The sequence below is a fragment of the Aquarana catesbeiana genome, linkage group LG03, assembly GCF_042186555.1.
Source record: "Aquarana catesbeiana isolate 2022-GZ linkage group LG03, ASM4218655v1, whole genome shotgun sequence".
Classification (NCBI taxonomy): Eukaryota; Metazoa; Chordata; class Amphibia; order Anura; family Ranidae; genus Aquarana; species Aquarana catesbeiana.
In genome coordinates, this window is record NC_133326.1 from 54,736,156 (window position 1) to 54,756,142 (window position 19,987).

At 41.9% G+C, this 19,987-nt stretch overlaps 1 protein-coding gene across 1 annotated transcript; it reads right to left on the minus strand.

Annotated features, from left to right (window-relative positions):
- Positions 1–7,835: 7,835 nt before the first annotated feature.
- LOC141131374 (cocaine- and amphetamine-regulated transcript protein-like) lies at positions 7,836–14,650 on the minus strand. Its single transcript, XM_073618559.1, has 3 exons — positions 14,339–14,650; positions 14,105–14,167; positions 7,836–8,317 (listed from the first exon to the last, which is right to left on the minus strand). Exons 1-3 carry the CDS (start codon positions 14,477–14,479, stop codon positions 8,210–8,212), a joined length of 312 nt encoding a protein of 103 aa, XP_073474660.1. The 5' UTR covers positions 14,480–14,650; the 3' UTR covers positions 7,836–8,209.
- Positions 14,651–19,987: the final 5,337 nt, after the last annotated feature.

The following is a 19,987-nucleotide window of genomic DNA, read 5'->3' on the forward strand; positions in this document are numbered from 1 at the left end:
CCCTTCGAAGACTGGGCCACAGGGCAATACTCCAACGTGATAACGACCCCAAACACACCTCCAAGACGACCACTGCCTTGCTAAAGAAGCTGAGGGTAAAGGTGGTGGATTGGCCAAGCATGTCTCCAGACCTAAACCCTATTTGAGCATCTGTGGGACATCCTCAAACGGAAGGTGGAGGAGCGCAAGGTCTCTAACATCCACCAGCTCCGTGATGTCATCATCGAGGAGTGGAAGAGGATTTCAGTGGCAACCTGTGAAGCTCTGGGGAACTCCATGGTGGAAGATAATGGTGGCCACACAAAATATTGACACTTTGGGCCCAATTTAGACATTTTCAATTAGGGGTGTACTCACTTTTGTTACCAGTGGTTTAGATATTAATGGCTGTGTGTTGAGTTATTTAGAGGGGACAGCAAATTTACATTGTTATACAAGCTGTACACTCACAACTTGTGAGATGTGAAAATGTGAGAGGTTTACTCACTTTTGTGAGATACTGTATTTATTACATTTTCCATTTCCACAAAACTTTGCATTGTGATCACTTTAAACATAGAACATTATCTTTAAATCTTCCAGTTTAATTTAAAATACTATAAAAAGCTATTTAGCAAAGCTACCAGACATTATATCATAACAAAAGATTATTTTTGGCTTGTCTTGCTCACACTGCCTTTGAGGTCTTGTAAGACTTTAGACTCAGTGGGGTTAATTTACTAAAGGCAAATAGACTTCACCAGTGCCGGGACAAGATCACCAAGAGCCCAGGATGAACATGCCAAACTGTGCCCCCCTCAATATGTACTGCATGAGCATTATGCATCAGCAAAAATCCCCCCCCACCCCAATTGGGCCCTAATCTGCATTATTACTCCCTACTCCCCCCTCCCTTTCCCCCTCCCTTCCCCCTGCTGAAATCTCCCCTCCCAGCACAAATCTTTGCCCTCTCCAGCCCCCAAATCCCCCCAGGACAAATGCCACCCCCACCCAAAAAAATCACCCATTCTAGCACAAATCCTCCACCCCTCAAATTTCTCCTCCGAGTACTCAATTCCCCCAATCCAAATCCCCCTCCTAGCACAAATATCACCCCCATCTGTCCTTCTAGCACAAACACCCCCCAATCATTCCTACTAGCACAAATCCCCTCTCCCCTCCACCACATCATCTCTCCTAGCACAAACCCCCCAAGCCCCCCCTCCTAGCACAAATCCTTTCCTCCCAGCCACCTCGTAACACAAATCCCCCTTAATAACCACTCCTAAACCCCCCCTCAAATTTCCCCTCCTAGAACAATTCTTTTCCCTTGCTGCCCCCCAAATTCCTCCTTCTAGCACAAATCCCCCCCCCCTCTCAATCCCCCCTGCCCTCCCACCTCACATGATACTACAGTGCCCAGGGCAGCCGGCCCCTTGCCCACCCCTTGTCCCGGCCCTGGAACTCACTTTGCAAGACAAATTGCACTGTGTGCAGGAATTTTCCCCAGAGCTTAGTAAATGTGGTGAAATTTCACTGTGCAAAGAATACCCAATTACATGCAAGGAAAAAAAAACAAAAAACAAAAAAACAGCATCTTTGCTTACATATTTGATTAAAGCGTAACTCCACTTTTGTTGAGAAAAACAACATTCCCCTCTGGGTGATCTATGTACATTACAAGGATTATAAATAACAACCTTTGCTGCAGATTCCTACCTTTTGTTATTCTGAAGCAATCCATGTGTGTTTGTCTGTGCCTCTGTACTGAGTGGGTCTAATGGGAGTGGTTTCATAATTAACTGGCAGGTGTGCAGCTGCAGGGCACAAATGAGGAAATCTGCTGGGCCTGCATCCCTTTAGACGTGTTCCTATTGGGAGTATCTCACCAAAAATGACTTTTGTTGTAGGGGATGTCTGAAATCTGACTTGTATCTTAGGCAGACTTCTGGGGAAATCGGTGAGCCAATCACACAAGCAAGAAATAATGTTTCTGGGGAGTGGTCTATACACGCACTGGGGTTGATTTACTAAAGGCAAAAAGACTGTGCACTTTGGAAAGTGCAGTTGCACACGGCAAGAGCAGTTGCTCCAGAGTTTAGTAAATGAGCAGAAGCTCTGCTGACTTTGATCAACCAATCACGTGCAAGCAAAAATGCTGTTTTTTTTATTTTCCTTGCATGTGATTGGGTATTCTTTGCAAAGTGATGCTTTACCTCATTTACTAAGCTCTGGAGCAACTGCACTTGCAGAGTGCAATTGCACTTTCCAAGGTGCACACTCTATTGGCCTTTAGTAAATCAATCCCACTGTGTACAGAACAACTCCAGGTAGCCATATTTCATTGCATTCTTAGAAAATTACAGTGGCTGCAAATTGAAAAGGAAAGGTCATTTTTAATAATATTCAATTACAATATGATTAGTGTCGCAATTATATGTGCTATATCATTTTTCCTTTATTTGCTATTTTTTTCCCCACGAAAGTGGAGTTACACTTTAAATATTGGAAGTCAGCAGAGCTTTACCTCATTCCTTAAAGTGGAATTTCACCCAAAAGGGGAAGTTTCACTTATTTTCACCCCCCCCCCCCCTGCTTCCACATTTGGCACTTTTTTGTGGGGAATGGGTGCCTGGTTTTGACAGGTACCCACTCCCACTTCTGGCCAGATCCCCACAGCGATCTAAGCGGAAGTCCCCTCCCCCTTTCTCAAAAGCCTTCCGGGACACATCACAGGTCCCGGAAGACTGTGGAACCATTCACAAAGATTTGTTGTTATACGTTTTACTTACTATTACACACAGTAGTATACAGGTTGACTGACTTTTTTCATGCAAGATTTACCATAGACATAGCCCATCAATCATTTGGAGAATCGGGACCACATTTGCAGATTTCCATATTGTAAAAAAATAAAAACAGGCATGGAACTCCACTAGATATAGTAGATTTAGTCTGGTATTACTAAGTCTTCTATAGGTAACACAGATACCAAGCCACCAGGCCACTATTATTACATTGCCTTCACATATCTTTAAGGCTGCTCAGTTCTACATATTGGCCTAGTGGTTGGCATTTCTGCCTTGCGGCACGGGGGCCACTGGTTTAAATCCTGATCAGGACACTGTCTACATGGAGTTTGCATATTCTCCCTATGCTTGTGTGTGTGTTTCCTCCAGGTACTCCAGTTTTCTCTCACACTCCAAAGATGTCCTGGTATATCAATGCTCTCTAGATTGGCCTTAGTATGTGTATGTAAGATAGTAACCTTAGATTGCTCCTTGAGGACAAGGACTGATGTAAAAATGTAATGTTTTATATCAATAATTGTTGATGCTATATAAATACCTGTAATATATAATATAAAAAAGTATATTAGTATAAAGTATATTGGTCACGTGGTAAATAGTAAACTTGAATAATATTTTGCCTTTGGTCCTTACTGTGTTTACTATTCACCATATATACAGTATACAGTGTATGAGTGTTGAATGTAAGTTCTGTATATCCCAAAAATGGCATGGAGAGTTCCCTTCCACTATTTAATTGTCCTTCCCAATCTTTTTACTGGAAATATTTCCATGCTAAGCAAAAACAACCATACTGTGGTGTCTATGTCTATAACACACTTTTAGATGCAGAACCAATATCATTTTTAGGGCTTATTCTTACATGCAGCAGCCCTTGCTGCCTATCTATAAGGGATCTGCTTTGGATCTCTATTCAGGGAGTGTTTGACAGGTATTGAGGAGGTGATAATCCTAAAAAAGTAGAACCACCACGTCACAACCACTTGTAGGCCGTTTGCAGCATTGCCACATACTGTATATTTAAATGGGTCACATTAGGCGGTGGAAATGCAACATGCGGCTTCATTTGTGTACAGCCCATAACAGCTGCCTGCTCTTCTTGAGGTGAGTGGTTGGGGGGCAATAATACCGAGGCTCAATCGCCTGCTTTTAATACCCCTGACCATGTCAACAATCCCTTACTTTTGGGTTTTTCTTCATAAAAGATCTTGTTATAGTTTGTGATTTAAATAACATAGACCTAGCTTCTAGAGAGCAAACTATGCTTTTAAAACCCTTTACAAATGAATTTATAATGGATATGGATGTGTCCCTGAAAAGGTTTTGTAAAAAAAAAAAAAAATGCCCTATTTTGTGGATAAAGTATGTAATAGCTTATTTTCAGAACATATTTTTCTATATATACCCCTGGTTCCCTGAAGTGTACTATGGAAGACATTTGTCTCTAAAGCAAATTACGTTTTCTCTTTTTATATATCTTTCTGGGCAAATCATAAATGCATTTTCTCTAAGGTCTAAAACCTGCAAAGTATATACAGTATATTATTAAGGAGAATGCAGTCGAGACCAGATCTACATACCTGTCTATAATTCAAAGTCAAATTCAAGTGAAGCAGAACGGTAAACAGAAATTCTTTTGGCATAATTGGGTGTTTGAAGAGAAAACCCATGTGTTGAGCTGGAGCGCACTATAAGCAAATGAGCTGATCTGTGCTTATTACAGGAAATGTTTCTGAGCAACTGTTTTGGTCTAGAGAAGCCTTTATAATCCTACTAAATATGAATTTCCTTCAGTGTAGCCCAGTGGTCTTCAAACTGCGGCCCTTGCCTTGCTGTTATCCTGCCCTTTTGGTATTATTCTTCCCACTGTCAGCAACAGGCACTATTTCTTTCACTGACACCAATGATGGGACACTATTCCTCTCACTGAAACCAATGATGGGGCACTATTCCTCCCACTGATACTAATAATGGAACACTATTCCTCCCACTGATACCAATAATGGGACACTATTCCTCTCACTGACACCAGTGATGGGACACTATTCCTCTCACTGACACCAGTGTTGGGACACTATTCCTCTCACTGAAACCAATGATGGGGGAACTATTCCTCCCATTGATACCAATAATGGGACACTATTCCTCCCACTGATACCAATAATGGGACACTATTACTCCTACTGATACCAATAATGGGACACTATTCCTTCCACTGAAATCAATGATGAGGCACTAGTCCTTCCACTGACACCAATCATGGGGCACTATTCCTCCCACTGATACCAATAATGGCACACTATTCTTCCCATCAATACCAATAATGGGGCGCTATTCCTCCCTTGCATACCAATAATGGGGCACTATTCCTCCCTCTGATAGCAAAGAGGGGACACTGTTTATCTCCATTGGCACTATGACATTTTCTAGTCCCACTGCCCACAGTCCAGTCCCCCTAAAGATTTGAAGAACAGTAAACTGGCCCTTTGTTTAGAAAGTTTGGAGAACCCTGGTGTAGCCCATGGAGTTGATTCAATTCAAAGTTAAATGATTTATTCAACCCAGAACTGCTGTTTGAGGTATATGCAGATGCCATTGGGTTGAATCTTCCATTGGCATCTTTATCTCTCAGCATTATTAAATATGGTGAAATAACTGTATAATAACCCATAGAAACCAATATGCTGTCACTTTTATGATATGCAAAGTGAAATCTTATCAGTTAGTATAGGCTACTGTACTTTGTGCTATCATATTAATATATTTCTTATATAAAGTATATACAACTGTGCTCATAAGCTTACATACCCTGGCAGAATTTATGATTTCTTGGCCATTTTTCAGAGAATATGAATGATAACACAAAAACATTTCTTTCACTCATGGTTAGTGTTTGGCGAAAGCCATTTATTATCAATCAACTGTGTTTACTCTTTTTAAATCATAATCACAACAGAAACTACCCAAATGACCCTGATCAAAAGTTTACATACCCTGGTGATTTTGGCCTGATAACATACACAAGTTGACACAAAGGGGTTTAAATGGCTATTAAAGGTAACCATCCTCCCTGTGATCTGTTTGCTTGTAATTAGTGTGCGTGTATAAAAGGTCAATGGACTCCTGACAGACCCTTGCATCTTTCATCCAGTGCTGCATAACGTTCCTGGATTCTGAGTCACGGGGAAAGCAAAGGAATTGTCAAAGAATCTGTTGAATTGTCAAAGAATCAGTTGAACTGTATAAAACAGGAAAAGGATATAAAAAAAATCCAATGAATTGAGAATGCCAATCAGCAGTGTTCAAACTCTAAACAAGAAGTGGAAAATGAGGGGTTCTTTTGAAACCAAACCATGGTCAGGTAGACCAACTAAAATTTCAGCCACAACTACCAGCAAAATTATTCGGGATGCAAAGAAAAACCCACAAATATGGGATGCACAATAAGGAGGCACTTGAAGAAAGATGGGCTGCATGGTCGAGTTGCCAGAAGAAAGCCATTACTGCGCAAATGCCACAAAGTACCCCGCTTACAATACGCCAGACAGCACAGAGACAAGCCTCAAACCTTCTGGCACAAAGTCATTTTGAATGATGGGACCAAAATTTAGCTTTTTGGCCACAACCATAAACACTACATTTGGAGAGGAAACAACAAGGCCTATGATGAAAGGTACGCCATTCCTACTGTGAAACACGGAGGTGGATCGCTGATGTTTTGGGGATGTGTGAGCTACAAAGGAACAGAAAATTTGGTCAAAATTGATGGCAAGATGAATGCAGTATGTTATCTAAAATTACCGGAGGAACATTTGCATTCATCAGCTAGGAAGCTGCGCCAAGGGACGTACTTGGACATTCCAACATGACTATGATCCAAAACACAAGGCCAAGTCAACCTGTCATTGACTACAGCTGAATACAGTGAAGGTTCTGGAGTAGCCATCTCAGTCTCCTGACCTCAATATCATTGAGCCACTCTGGGGAGATCTCAAACGTGCAGTTCATGCAAGACAGCCTAAGAGTTTACAGGAAATGGAGGCTTTTTGCCAAGAGGAATGGGCAGCTTTACCATCTGAGAAGATAAAGAGCCTCACCCACAAATACCACAAAAGACTTCAAGCTGTCATTGATGTTAAAGGGGGCAATACACGGTAATAAGAACTGGGGTATGTAAACTTTTGATTAGGGTCCTTTGGGTAGTTTCTGCTGTGATTATGATTTAAAAAGAGTAAACACAGTTGACTGATAATAAATGGCTTCAAAATAAATTCTTCCAGGGTATGTAAACTTATGAGTACAACATATATATATATATATATATATATATATATGTATATATATATATATATATTCACAGGCGAGGTAGACGGCACAAGAGGTACTCTTCCTAGTGCATGCAATCAGGCCTTCCCAAGGGCCATATACACAAATAAATCCAGGGATTGCTGCACTTAAAAATGTATTGAAAAATAAACAGGTTACATGTCGTTCCACACAATGGTTTCAGGCTATAAAGCTTACACCCTTCTTCAGGTAGGAACAGATTACTAATATTCTGTCCCTTTCTGAAGAAGGGCGTAAGTGCAATTGTTTATATTTGAATAGAGTTAAAAAAGTGTGGAAACTATTTGAAGAACCCTTTGTAAATATGAAATATATTATTCTTACTATTCTTATATATATAATATCTCCCCCATTCTGCCGTCTAATCTCAGTCCTCTTAGTGCCCTCCTTATGTAATGTTACATTGAATTGAAGCAATAAGTAATTTCCTTTTTTATAATAGTTCCATCAGGTTGGCAAAGCTGGAAACAGGTACAACAATCTTTCTGCTGATGTTCCTTACTGATTTATGCAAGTGGAGGACTCAGTCCAGTTTTGGGGGGCTAGCATACTTCTGTTCCCACATTGTTCAGTTTAGATGTAACATTGCATAGATAAGCTTGAATAAATAACCAATATGCAAAAGAGCAATTATATGTTGGGGATACAACAATGAACAAGCTCAATATTAACATTGTAGGCTCAATAACTAAGGCAATAAAGTTTTCCTTGTACAGTTTAATTTAGATGTTTATGAAAGTATATATATAAGATAAAATAACAAGGTAAGTGTAATAAATAATAATAATAATAAATTGACTAGGAAATAATCTACAATCTTTGACATAGAGGATGAGATATAAGAATAACTAAGCTAGTCTTGAAACTAGTTAAATGTTGGCGATCATCATTTTGCCTCTGGTGTGCTGTGAACATGGAGACCTCTTTTTTTTTTATAACTGACTGAATATGAGCTTGCTTTAAAGTAAACAGGAGCGGTGTAAACAGGCAAGCAATGGAGTTGTTGATCTCTTTACAAAGGTTGGTACTATATGGTCTGTAAACACAAGGGCTGCAAATGACACGTATTCTCTTCATATGCACTTTAGCAGGAAAGTGTTGCAGGACGATCCGCGGGAACAGTCACACAGCTTGCCAATTCTGGGACCTTGCTTCACGGCACACCTCTCTCCAATGTCACACTGAGCATGAAGACAGACAAACACAAACATTACAGCAATTTTATTACAAGAGCCAACAGGGATCCCCAGATGTAATCATAAGAACTGAAAAAGTGAAGCTATACAATTTCAACTGTGACCACACTTTGAATAATGACATTTATTTTAAATGAGTTAAGCTTGGTGATAATGATGTGTAAGATGTGTCTCAGAATAGCATGCATTATGTGTTGCCCTATCAAAATAAATATAAAGTACATCAAGATGATATACACTGGTGTGTGCAGCCTATTGCATTAAGGTGTGCACCCCAAATGTATGAAAACATGGCCGCTGTTAGTAGGGAAGTGGATGGTGTCAGTAGAGCAGAGGTTGGTGTCAGTAGTGCAATAGACGTTGTTAGTTTTTTATTTTTATTATTTTATTTTTTAATTATTTAAAACATTTTTTTAGAAACTCCATTGGGGGGCTTTTGTGAAATATCAGCAGGGGGAATCTGCACCACACGGGGGGGATGGGGGTGAGTAAGGTGTGCCCAGGCACATCAGGCACACCCCATGCGCACTCCTATGATAATATATAATGGTAAAAGAGTCCTAATTATTAGGGTAATGCAAAGAGGAGGGCAGAATACAACAACCCATTGTTAGCATCAGATTTACAGGCTTAGACCTAGTACACATGGGCGGAATGTCGGGCGACATCGACCGATTCAATATAAACCAGCCGACATTAAGCCCGTGTGTACTGCAGTCAGTCTGACAGGTGCCGGCCATTTGGCCGACTTCTATCGAAGGGGTATGACCCAAAAAGGTCTGCCGATTGGCTCCCAATCAGCGCACTCAGCCAATGACTGAGCTGACCGGAGTGTTCTGGTGGGGGGGGGGGGCATCCCCCTGTCAGAACACAATAGCACAGCAGGGGAAATCACTGTACTAACTTTGCATGGTTAGTACAGCTGCTCCTCCTGAGCTGTCAGTTCTTTTTGCGTTCAGCCCTGCTGAGTTGAACGGAAAAAAAAAAAGTAGTGTGTACAAAGTGTTATTCATTTAAGCCAGGCTTTCTCAACCAGGACTTCCTGGAACTCTAGGGTTCCTCCAGAGCTGTGGTTCCCAACCTCAGTCCTAAACTACCTCCAACAGATCACGTTTTTGAGATTTCCTTCACCTTGCACAGGTTCTTTAACCCAATGTCAATGTCTTAGTATTTATCACAGCTATTTTATCTAAGGGAAATTCCCAAACATGGCCTGTTGGGGGTACTTAAGAAATGAAGTTTGGAAACACTGCTCCATATGTTGATAAGGATTCCTTGAGCAGTGACAAATTTGTCTCCCACCTACAATGAGCACCAATGTAGGATGTAATCTAGGTATGCAACATTCTTCAGTCTTTTATTCAAAACTTTCTACAACTTACCAATCATGCTACCATGAGCTGTAAATATAAAACATTCCCTGAGACCTTAAAGCCCATTTCTGGGCAAAAAAAAAAAAAAAGTTTTCCCATGCAGTGCGGCTGTGCCTCCACTGCACGGATTAACTGCTCATTCTGTCCAGGGAGTAGAGTAGAAAGCTTTTACTCACCCAATCGTCCATTTCACTGGCAAATAGCACTCCCCCACGATCCAGCGGTGGATTGTTCCTGATTTCCTCATGTCCAGAGCCGGGTTATGGGCTTGATAATGTCAGAAACAGTCCACCACACAAGACTGCTGGACCACGGGGGGCAGGAGCCACACGGACCAGTCTTGTGCAGGGATGATTGGAGAATCAGGTAAGTATATCTCAGTTCTCCAATCCCCTAGACAAAAATTCGCAATAAACCTTTCCCCACTTCCAGGAGAAAACTTTTTTTTCAAAGTTCAGAAATCCAAGTAGAGAGAGAGTATCACCGCTCCAGGTGGGTCAGATCAAAGTAAAAGGCATCTCCTTCAGTCTAGAAGTCCAGGTGCTGGAAATGCTGTAGCAGTTAGACATCAAAGAAATCCTGGACAGCTGCACTCCAAAAATATTTGCCTTTATTCAATAAAGTGTCATTCAAAATACAGGTCACAGCAAAGTGGAACAAAGCTTACGCGTTTCGCACTACACAGAGTGCTTAGTCATAGCTATGACTAAGCACTCTGTGTAGTGCGAATAGCGTAAACTTTGTTCCACTTTGCTGTGACCTGTATTTTGAATGACACTTTATTGAATAAAGGCAAATATTTTTGGAGTGCAGCTGTCCAGGATTTCTTTGATGTGTAAGAAAACTTTTTTTTGCCTGAAAATGGGCTTTAACATTATTTCAAGGGTTCCTCCAGGGTAAAGAGGTTGATAAAGGCTGATCTTAACAGTTCATGCATGAAGTGCAGTACCCAGAGAAACCAATTAGAATACATCACACACTGTTCTGTTTTCAGTGAATTGATTGCTGACAGGTTGCTTTGGGTTGCTGCACTTAGACCTGGTTCACACTTATGCATGTTGTAGTTTGCAAATTCCAGGTGCATTTTGTGTTTTTCAGTATACAATTTTGATCCACTGAAGTCTATGGAACCAAAAACCAGAAAAAAGTCCCTGGCCCTTTCTATAAAATGCACAGATGCAAACGTGACCCATAGAAAACCATGTTAAAAGAACTGTAATGTGTTTCTGCAAAACTGAAAATGCACTAAAAAATGCATAGGTGTGAACCAGGCCTTAGCAAGTTTCCTGCACTACTACTTATTAGTCTCTTATTAGTTTAGAGGAGACAGAATAGAACAGTAAAGGGTAACTGATTGTTTGCTATGGGTTAGGCAAACAATGTAGTCAGTTAAGGTGATAGTCAGTGGCAGTTCAGAGGTTCCATTAAGTGCTAATCCCTTATAATCACATCACAGGCTTTGCAGGATTATTTTATCATCACAGGTCCACAGATACACAGTGTTTCAAGGCAAGGTTAGCCCTTCCTCAAGTTCTTACACTTGGTATGAATTTTGGGTCTGTGATGGTAGAATAAATTGGATAATCACAGGAAAGCTATAGTGAGCTCCCAGGTGTATTGGAAATATACTGGTGTTATGGGTTTCTGTACTTTACACATTGCACTTTGCTTTTTTTTTAAGCCAACAAAGGAAGTTCCAAGAGAAAAGGAATTATGTTTTTCTCTAGTAACAAATTTTGTACTGTAACCATTGCAGCTCTAGATGTAATTAGAGAACTGCACATATAATCAGACCTTACAAGCTAGAAATAGACATATTGCCTTATGATACCATCTAAAATATTAGATATTGAATGTTAAATACTTTAGGAGGTAGGGATGTGTGTGTGTTAATAAATATCCTATGTATTAGGATTGAGTGATATTTCACACTGCATTTATGTTATACAACAGAGTATGAGGTTGATTTACTAAAAGCAAACAGGCTGTTCACTCTGGAGGGGAATTTTCACTTTGCAAAGGAATTTTCCTTTAGCTTGGTAAAAGAGGTGAAGCTCTGTTGACTTCTATCATCTAATTATGTGCAAACAAAAATATTGTTTATTTTATTTGCCATTTTTTTTTATTCAGCGCATTAAGGGAAAATTCCCTTTCAAAGCGAACAGCCTATTTTAGTATATCAACCACGTAGTGTACATTTCTAGGTCTGTGATGGTAGAATAAATTAGATAACCCTGGAACAGCTATATTATACTCCTAGGTGGTTTCGGCTGATGTTGGTGTCATGGGTTCCTGCGCTCTCCTTTAATTATTTAAGTGCATGTAAACTCTTGCAATAAATTTATCTTAATTTCTCCCTCATTGAAGTGTTTTTATAGCTGTTCGACAAGTGCATAAAAAATAAAACAAAATAGCTGATCATCCAGACAGAAATGTTGTGAGCTGATACCTTCCAGCATTGTTTCCTGCTATTTCCGTGGACTACAAAACACCTCCCTCTGTTATGGAGAAGAGAGGGAGGTATAGTCCTAACACACTCCCTTTCTTAGGGCTCATGATAGTACCCAGGTCTCTTCTTTTCTATGCTGATTACATTCCGATGGAAATATTCCTCTCACCCGAATGTGGGCTGCAGGATTCGTGCTAATTACTTATAGCAGTTTCTCCTGACTGCATCAGTGCAGACTTTTTCTTTTTGGCATTTGTGTAATACTTTAAGAGTGCACAAAGGTGTAAATAAATGTTATATTTTTCATGATATATATGGTGTGTAAGGGTGAATATCAACGATGCAGAAGCAGCCAGGTAAATCCCTGTAACCACCACAAATAAAAACCAAGAGGGGCTACAGTACAAAAGAGAGCTATATTTATTACTTACACATACATTTATCACAGCAGTGATGTTCCAGGCATCCCTGCCCTTCCTCAAGCTTCAGAAAGGGCAGGGATGCCTGAAGTATCACTAGTGTGATATATGCATGCGGGCAATAAATAAAGCTCTCTTTTGTGCTACAGCCCCTCTCAGGTTTTTCTGTTTTACATATACATATACCAACGAGTCATTGCACTCGCAAAACTTTTTTTTCTTAATATTTTTATTAGTATGATGTACTATTATCATTACTTTCTTTATATTCATTTCTTTATTTGTAGTAAACATCATGCACATGTCAGAAGTCAGAAGATGTTCGCTACATAAAAAGCAAGCAAATACTAAACAAGGAACTTTTGGGAGTGCGGTGGGTGACTTATTGATATAGAATAGTAGTGGCAGATCGAGCCTGCCTGTTCCCAGCACCCGAAAACACAGGATGTGCAGTCCACTTTTTTGACAGCAGATATATATAAAAAAAAAAAAAAAAAACAAATATATATATATATATATATATATATATATATATATATATATATATATATAGTTTAACATTATGATGGACAGCATCATCTATACAAGTAACCAGGCAGACCCCCCCCCCCCCCAACTTCAGGTATTGCTGCCCCTTATAGTTACCAACCTGCATCCTGCAAAAATGTGCAGGTTGGTAACTATAAATATATAATAAATATACTATTCATTTACACAAACTATTAAATATATATTTACACTATATATATATATATATATATATATATATATATATATATATATATGTGTGTGTAAATATATAGATAGATATATATAGAGAGAGAGAGAGAGAGAGAGAGAGAGAGAGAGAGAAAGAGAATAATGTGCAAAATTTAATACAGCACAAATACACATTTATTCACACACTCTAAAATAAAAGTATATATATATATATATATATATATATATATATATATATATATATATATATATATATATATATATTAAACAATATAAATTATTGCAAGCATTTATTATATGTATTTCAGTGTGAGTATGTAAATAAATATTATATGTATTTGGACTTTGTAATATTTTCCATTGCATTTACTTTTTTAAAACTGAATCTATGTGTGATGTTGTTTGCTGTGTGTATATATATATATATATATGTATATATATATAATATATCCTTTACACACACTCTTAAATATATATTTACACTATACATATATATATATATATAAATACATGTTCATTCACACACTTACACACACGCTAAAATAAAAGGTATATATATATGTATATATATATATATATATATATATATATATATATATATATATATATATATATAATGTTTAAATTATTGTAGGCATGTAGTATATGTATTTCAGTGTGAGCGTGTAAATAAATATTATATGTATCAGGACTAATATTTCACACTGCTTCTACTTTATAAAACAGAAGAATGTATGTGTGATTTTGTTCCCTGTACCTATGGCTCATTTATAATAAGCACAATGTAATAAATGAGATAAAAGAAGCTCACCATTGGGATCTGGGCTCTCTTCTGATACAAGGATTTCCCCAGCAGCTCTTCCATTGCCTCCACCTATAGGGAACACACACTTCAATCAGCAGGTATAACAGCAGCAGAAACAACCTGAGCACTCACTGACTCTGATGAACAATGGGGAACGGTCCTCCCTATTCTCCATGGAGAAGGTGTGAGCACTCAGTGCGTGCAATATGTTGGATGGATGGAGATGGAAGGGAGACTGACCAGCTCCTTCTCGGAGGATGTGGGCATCTTCTTGACCTCGAAGTCCTCGGAGGAGAGCTCCCGGGAGGACTGTCCCCTGCAGAGGCAGACGAGGAGGACACTGGCACCCAGGAGTCGGATGAGGAGCGGGGAGCTGTCCATGGTGCTGAAGGTGGATCGCCCGGCGCACGATGAGCGGTGTCTCCTCTTCGCTCCACTCGCTGCTCTACTCTGGTGATAACTCTGGGGGGCCCGGCGGACAAGTTGCTTTTAAACTCCTGGGGGCCCCTCCCGCTGTGAGCTCAAAGAGGATCTAGGAAGACAGCAAAAGTGCGATTCGTCGCCTGAGCTGTGATACATCCCATCCCTCCAATGGGGGGCCACACTCCTATACTCTGCATGTCTTCTGCTGCAAGGCATGGTGCGAGCAACGATCTGTCTCTGCAGCAACACATTCCAGAGATAATAGGAGCTCTGATCATCGGAGAGTCTTCAGTATTACAACTACATGGGAACATTCAAACAGAAAAAAGATGCAAAGCTCAACCTCATCTCCACTGTACACATTTGTATTATGTAGCAAAATTATAATGTAGCTAATGATTTCAGGTTATACGAACTTTTGCATCATACTAGAGAAGAAGATTTCAGTGGCGGCTGATGCTCAAAATTTTTGGGGGGCGCAAACAAACTGAAATATTCTGAAAAAAAAAACATCAAACGCAGCCACTGTGCCATCAAACGCAGCCACTGCGCCCTTAAACTGCAGCCACTGTGCCCATCAAATGCAGCCACTGTGCCATCGAACGCAGCCACTGCACCCATCAAGCGCAGCCACTGTGCCATCAAACGCAGCCACCGTGCCCTTAAACTGCAGCCACTGTGCCCATCAAATGCAGCCACTGTGCCATCGAATGCAGCCACTGCGCCCTTAGACTTCAGCCACTGTGCCATCGAACGCAGCCACTGCGCCCATCAAACGCAGCCACTGTGCCCATCAAACGCAGCCACTGTGCCATCGAACGCAGCCACTGTGCCCATCAAACGCAGTCATTGTGCCATCAAACGCAGCCACTGCGCCCATCAAACGCAGCCACTGTGCCGATCAAATGCAACCACTGTGCCATCGAACACAGCCACTGTGCCCATCAATTGCCATCACTGTGCCATCAAAGGCAGCCACTGTGCCATCAAACGCAGCCACTGTGCCCATCAATTGCTGCCACTGTGCCCATCAATTGCCGCCACTGTGCCCATCAATTGCTCCCACTGTGCCCCATCAAACGCAGCCACTGTGCCCATCAATTGCCACCACTGTGCCATCAAACGCTGCAACTGTGCCCATCAATTGCCGCCACTGTGCCCATGAATTGCTTCCACTGTGCCCATCGATATTATATATATATTATAGCTATATTTGCCATGTCTCCTCACTCCTCTGGGTGGATGGTGCATTGTTCTATGGCCGAGCTCTACCCTTGTCCGCCTCGCAAAAGTAGCAGGAGCTACAGATTCTGCTCTAAAATGGTTTGCATCCTTCTTAGAGAATCGCTCTCAGATAGTGAAACTAGGAACATTCACCTCGGAAACCCGGGCAATCTCCTGTGGAGTCCCTCAGGGCTCACCCTTGTCACCAGTGCTATTCAACATCTACATCCGCCAACTCCTCAATATCATCAGAAAAAAGGACCTCTGCTTCCACTCATACGCTGATGACACCCAACTCTACCTTCGTATCACCGGACGAAAAGACCTTCATCAGCAATTAGAGAAATGCCTCACTTTAATAGATGACTGGATGACCATTAGCTCCCTCAAACTCAACGGATCAAAAACAAAACTTCTTCTCCTACACGCTAGCAAAAATTCCAAAACTAAGACTCCATGGACACCTCCCACCATCCTCGGACAGACCATCTCTCCAAGCACCAAAGCCAAGAGTCTCGGAGTCATCTTTGACTCAGGAATGACAACGGATGCACAAATAGGATCAGTAGTTAGCGGATCCCACCATCTCCTCCGCCTGCTACATAGACTCATCCCCTTCATCCCAGAAGAGGACAAAGCGGCAGTTGTTGGAACAATCATCAATTCCCGACTCGACTACGCAAATTCGCTCTACGTAGGATTACCCCAATATCAGCTTGCGCGCTTGCAACTCACCCAAAACACGGCGGAAAGACTGTTAACAGGAAAAAAACCCTGGGAATCCATTTCCCCATCCCTAAAGAGCCTACACTGGCTAACCGTAAAGAATCGGATCACATTCAAGAGGTCCAAGGACCTCGGCTATGGAACGCTCTTCCGACCTACATCCGCATGGAAGAAAACCATCAGGCCTTCAGGAAAAAACTAAAGACCTTCCTTTTCTAAGAAGCTGACAACAGAGAATGCATCTAGCGCCTTGAGGCGATTCAGTTCGCATTTGCAGCGCTTTACAAATCATTCATTCATTCATTCATTCATACCCTGGTGGGCTCCCGCTGTTGCAACAGACCCCAGACAGATTGAGGGAGATTCTCCCAGGCATTACTTTACATACCTTACGGGCTTTCCCTTGCCCTATTGTTTTTCAGTTACTCCCACGTTGCTGCTGAGAATCAGTGCTTACTCCCGGGTGTCATTAACAACTAATACCTTTCTGTCTATAGACTTGGTGGGTATCAATTGATTACTAGTGTTTACACCACTCCCTGGGTGTCTTATAGCTGCAGATGGTAACCTCTATTCACCCCAGCGTTCTCTATTTCTTACCTTCTACCTCCCTCTCCCCCTGTCCCTTTTCCCCCCTCCCCCTCTCCTCCCCTTCCCCCCCTTCCCCCACCCCTCTTTCCTATTCCCCCTCCTTCTTTTCCCCCCTTCCCTTCTTCCTCTGGTTCTCCCCCTCCCCCTCTTTTCTTCCTCTCCCCCCCCCCCCCATTCCTTGTATCTCTTGGTTTTCTCCTTTCCTTTTCCTTTTTCTTTTCCTTCTATTCCCATAACGCTACGGTGGTGTATGTCTTATTACAGCGTATACCCCAAATCAGTACTTATTATATATCCTCCTTTTTTACATCAGCCCATCTTGTCAGCCCCCCGTGCTCGCCCCAGGGGGAACGCCCGACTTGGGCGTCTCACAAGCGCCGTTCTCGCCCATTTGGGCAATGGTTGGTGAGTGTGTTTATACAACTTGATCTACTCCAATTTCATGTTTCATGAATTTGTATTTTTGGTATATATCCTTTGTAAATATATGTATGTAATTTTGACTGTTGAGGCTAACGTCTTAAGTACATCAACTTACCTTCATTTACTCATGCAGGCTTTATGCACTGTCATTTTATAATATATGTTGTCTTGCAACAATTCCCAAGTTGCCTTGTTGTCAAATTGTATCTATATATACATTTTTTATTATTTGTAATTTAATAAATTGAAATTTTTATCTATATTGTATGTTTTCATGGGGTACCCGCAATAGTCCACATATTTTCTTATGGGGAGGTAGGGATTGTTTGGAGTAGTCCTTGGGACTTTCAACGGAGTTACGGCGAAACTTCCGAACGAACGGTCTTGCCCAGACACGGACTAAAGTCCGCTCATTTTGAAAATGATGAGGTACGACGGGACTAGAAAAGAAACTCAATCTCGCCGCAGAGCATACCAGGCCATCAGGTCTGGTATGGATTTTAACCCCTTCCCGCCGACCGTACGCACATATGCATACTCGGCTTTCCGGGGTTATACCGGGATGATGCCCGCAGCTGCAGGCATCATCCCGGTACCGTTGTTTCCAGCGGGCGATTGGCTACCCGTGTATAACAACCGATGCGGCTAAAAGCCGCTCGGTTGTTATACCGGAGGAGCGGGAGGGGACATCCCCCCCTCCCGCCGCCTCCCGCCGCTGTTACCCCCGGGCCTCCCGTGCGATCGGGAGGCCCGGTGTCCAATCGGAATCTTCGGCGGCTGGGGGCGGGCTGGAACGAAGCTGTGAGTGGCTTCGTTCCAGCCTTCTTGTTGTAAACGCGGGAAGCGACGTCATGACGTCACTTCCCGTTTACTCGGCTGCCAATGGCGCCGAATTTAAAAAAGTACACAGTATTCAGAATCGCCGTTTTCGGCGATCTGAATACTTTGAAGTGTAAAGGAGGGATGGGGGGTCTTTTAGACCCCCCATCCCTCCATAAAGAGTACCTGCCACCACCTATTACTGTCACAAGGGATGTTTACATTCCTTGTGACAGCAATAAAAGTAAAAAAAAAAAAAAAATTTTTTTTAAACACAATTTTAAAGTAAAAAAAATAATAAAATAAATAAATAAATTAAAAATTTTTTTTTTAAAGTGCCCCCGTCCCCCGCGAGTTCGCGCAGCGAAGAAAACGCATACGGAAGTTCGCGCCCGCATATGTAAACAGTGTTCAAACCACACATGTGAGGTATCGCCGCGATCGTCAGAGCGAGAGCAATAATTCTAGCACTAGACCTCCTCTGTAGCTCAAACCTGGTAACCGTAAAACATTTTTAAAGCGTCGCCTATGGAAATACATAGGTACCGTAGTTTGTCGCCATTCCACGAGTGCGTGCAATTATAAAGGGTGACATGTTTGGTATCTATTTACTCGGCGTAACATCATCTTTCACATTATACAAAAAAATTGGGGTAACTTTACTGTTTGGATTTTTTAAAATTCATGAAAGTGTCCCTTTTCCAAAAATTTGCGTTTAAAACACCGCTGCACAAATACCGTGTGATAAAAAATATTGCAACAATCGCCATTTTATTCTCTAGATTCTCTGCTAAAAAATATATATATAATGTTTGGGAACTCTAAGTAATTTTCTAGCAAAAAATACGGATTTTAACTTGTAAACACCAAATTTCAAAAATAGGCTTAGTCATGAAAGGGTTAAGGGGAACCCCCTACCCTGGCCATTGGTTGTTGGGGTCTGCGGGCGGGGGGCTTATCGGAATCAGGGAGCCCCCTTTAATAAGGGGGCCCCCAGATCCCAGCCCCCCGCCCTATGTGAATGAGTATGGGGTACACTGTTGTCGAGAAGACAACGGCCAGGGTTGTCAGGAAGAGGCCCTTGTCCTCATCAACATGGGGACAAGGTGCTTTGGGGTGGGGGGGCCGCAGGGCGCCCCCCTTTCCCAAAGCACCCACCCCCATGTTGAGGGCATGCGGCCTGGTAAGGTTCAGGAGGGGGGGGGCTCGCTCGTCCCCACCCCCCTTCCTGACCCACCGGGCTGCGTGCTCGGATAAGGGTCTGGTATGGATTTTGGGTGGACCCCCAAAATAGGCATAGGGGGTTCCCCTTAAAATCCATACCAGACCTGAGAGACATTGTCGCCTCTTTCTCACTGCAATAGGAAAATGTGTTTTTCCTATTGCAGCGAGCACGAGATGTATAGTACCCTGTCGCCGAGAACCAGCGTGATAGGATCGCGCTGGAAACATTCTCGTGGGCAGGTGCTGTAGCTGCCCTTGCGTCGTATTTGGTCTGTCGGACCAGCATACAGACGAACGGGCTTCCCAATAGGAACTGGGTCCGGCGGAGTTACGGCGGAAAGATTTCAAACATGTTTTAAATCTAAAGTCTGTCGGTCGGATTTTCAACCAAAAAGGTCTGTCGGAAGTCCGATGAAGCCCACACACGGTCGGATTGTCCGACGGATTCGGTCCGTCGGA

What these genes read in the sequence shown, in the direction of transcription:
- LOC141131374 (XM_073618559.1), bottom strand. Translation starts at nt 14,479, where the DNA reads ATGGACAGCTCCCCGCTCCTCATCCGACTCCTGGGTGCCAGTGTCCTC. An exon ending in CATCCTCCGAGAAGGAGCTG is followed by an intron (nt 14,168 to 14,338) that starts GTCAGTCTCCCT and finishes TGTTCCCTATAG; the next exon opens with GTGGAGGCAATGGAAGAGCT. An exon ending in AGAGAGCCCAGATCCCAATG is followed by an intron (nt 8,318 to 14,104) that starts GTGAGCTTCTTT and finishes CTTCATGCTCAG; the next exon opens with TGTGACATTGGAGAGAGGTG.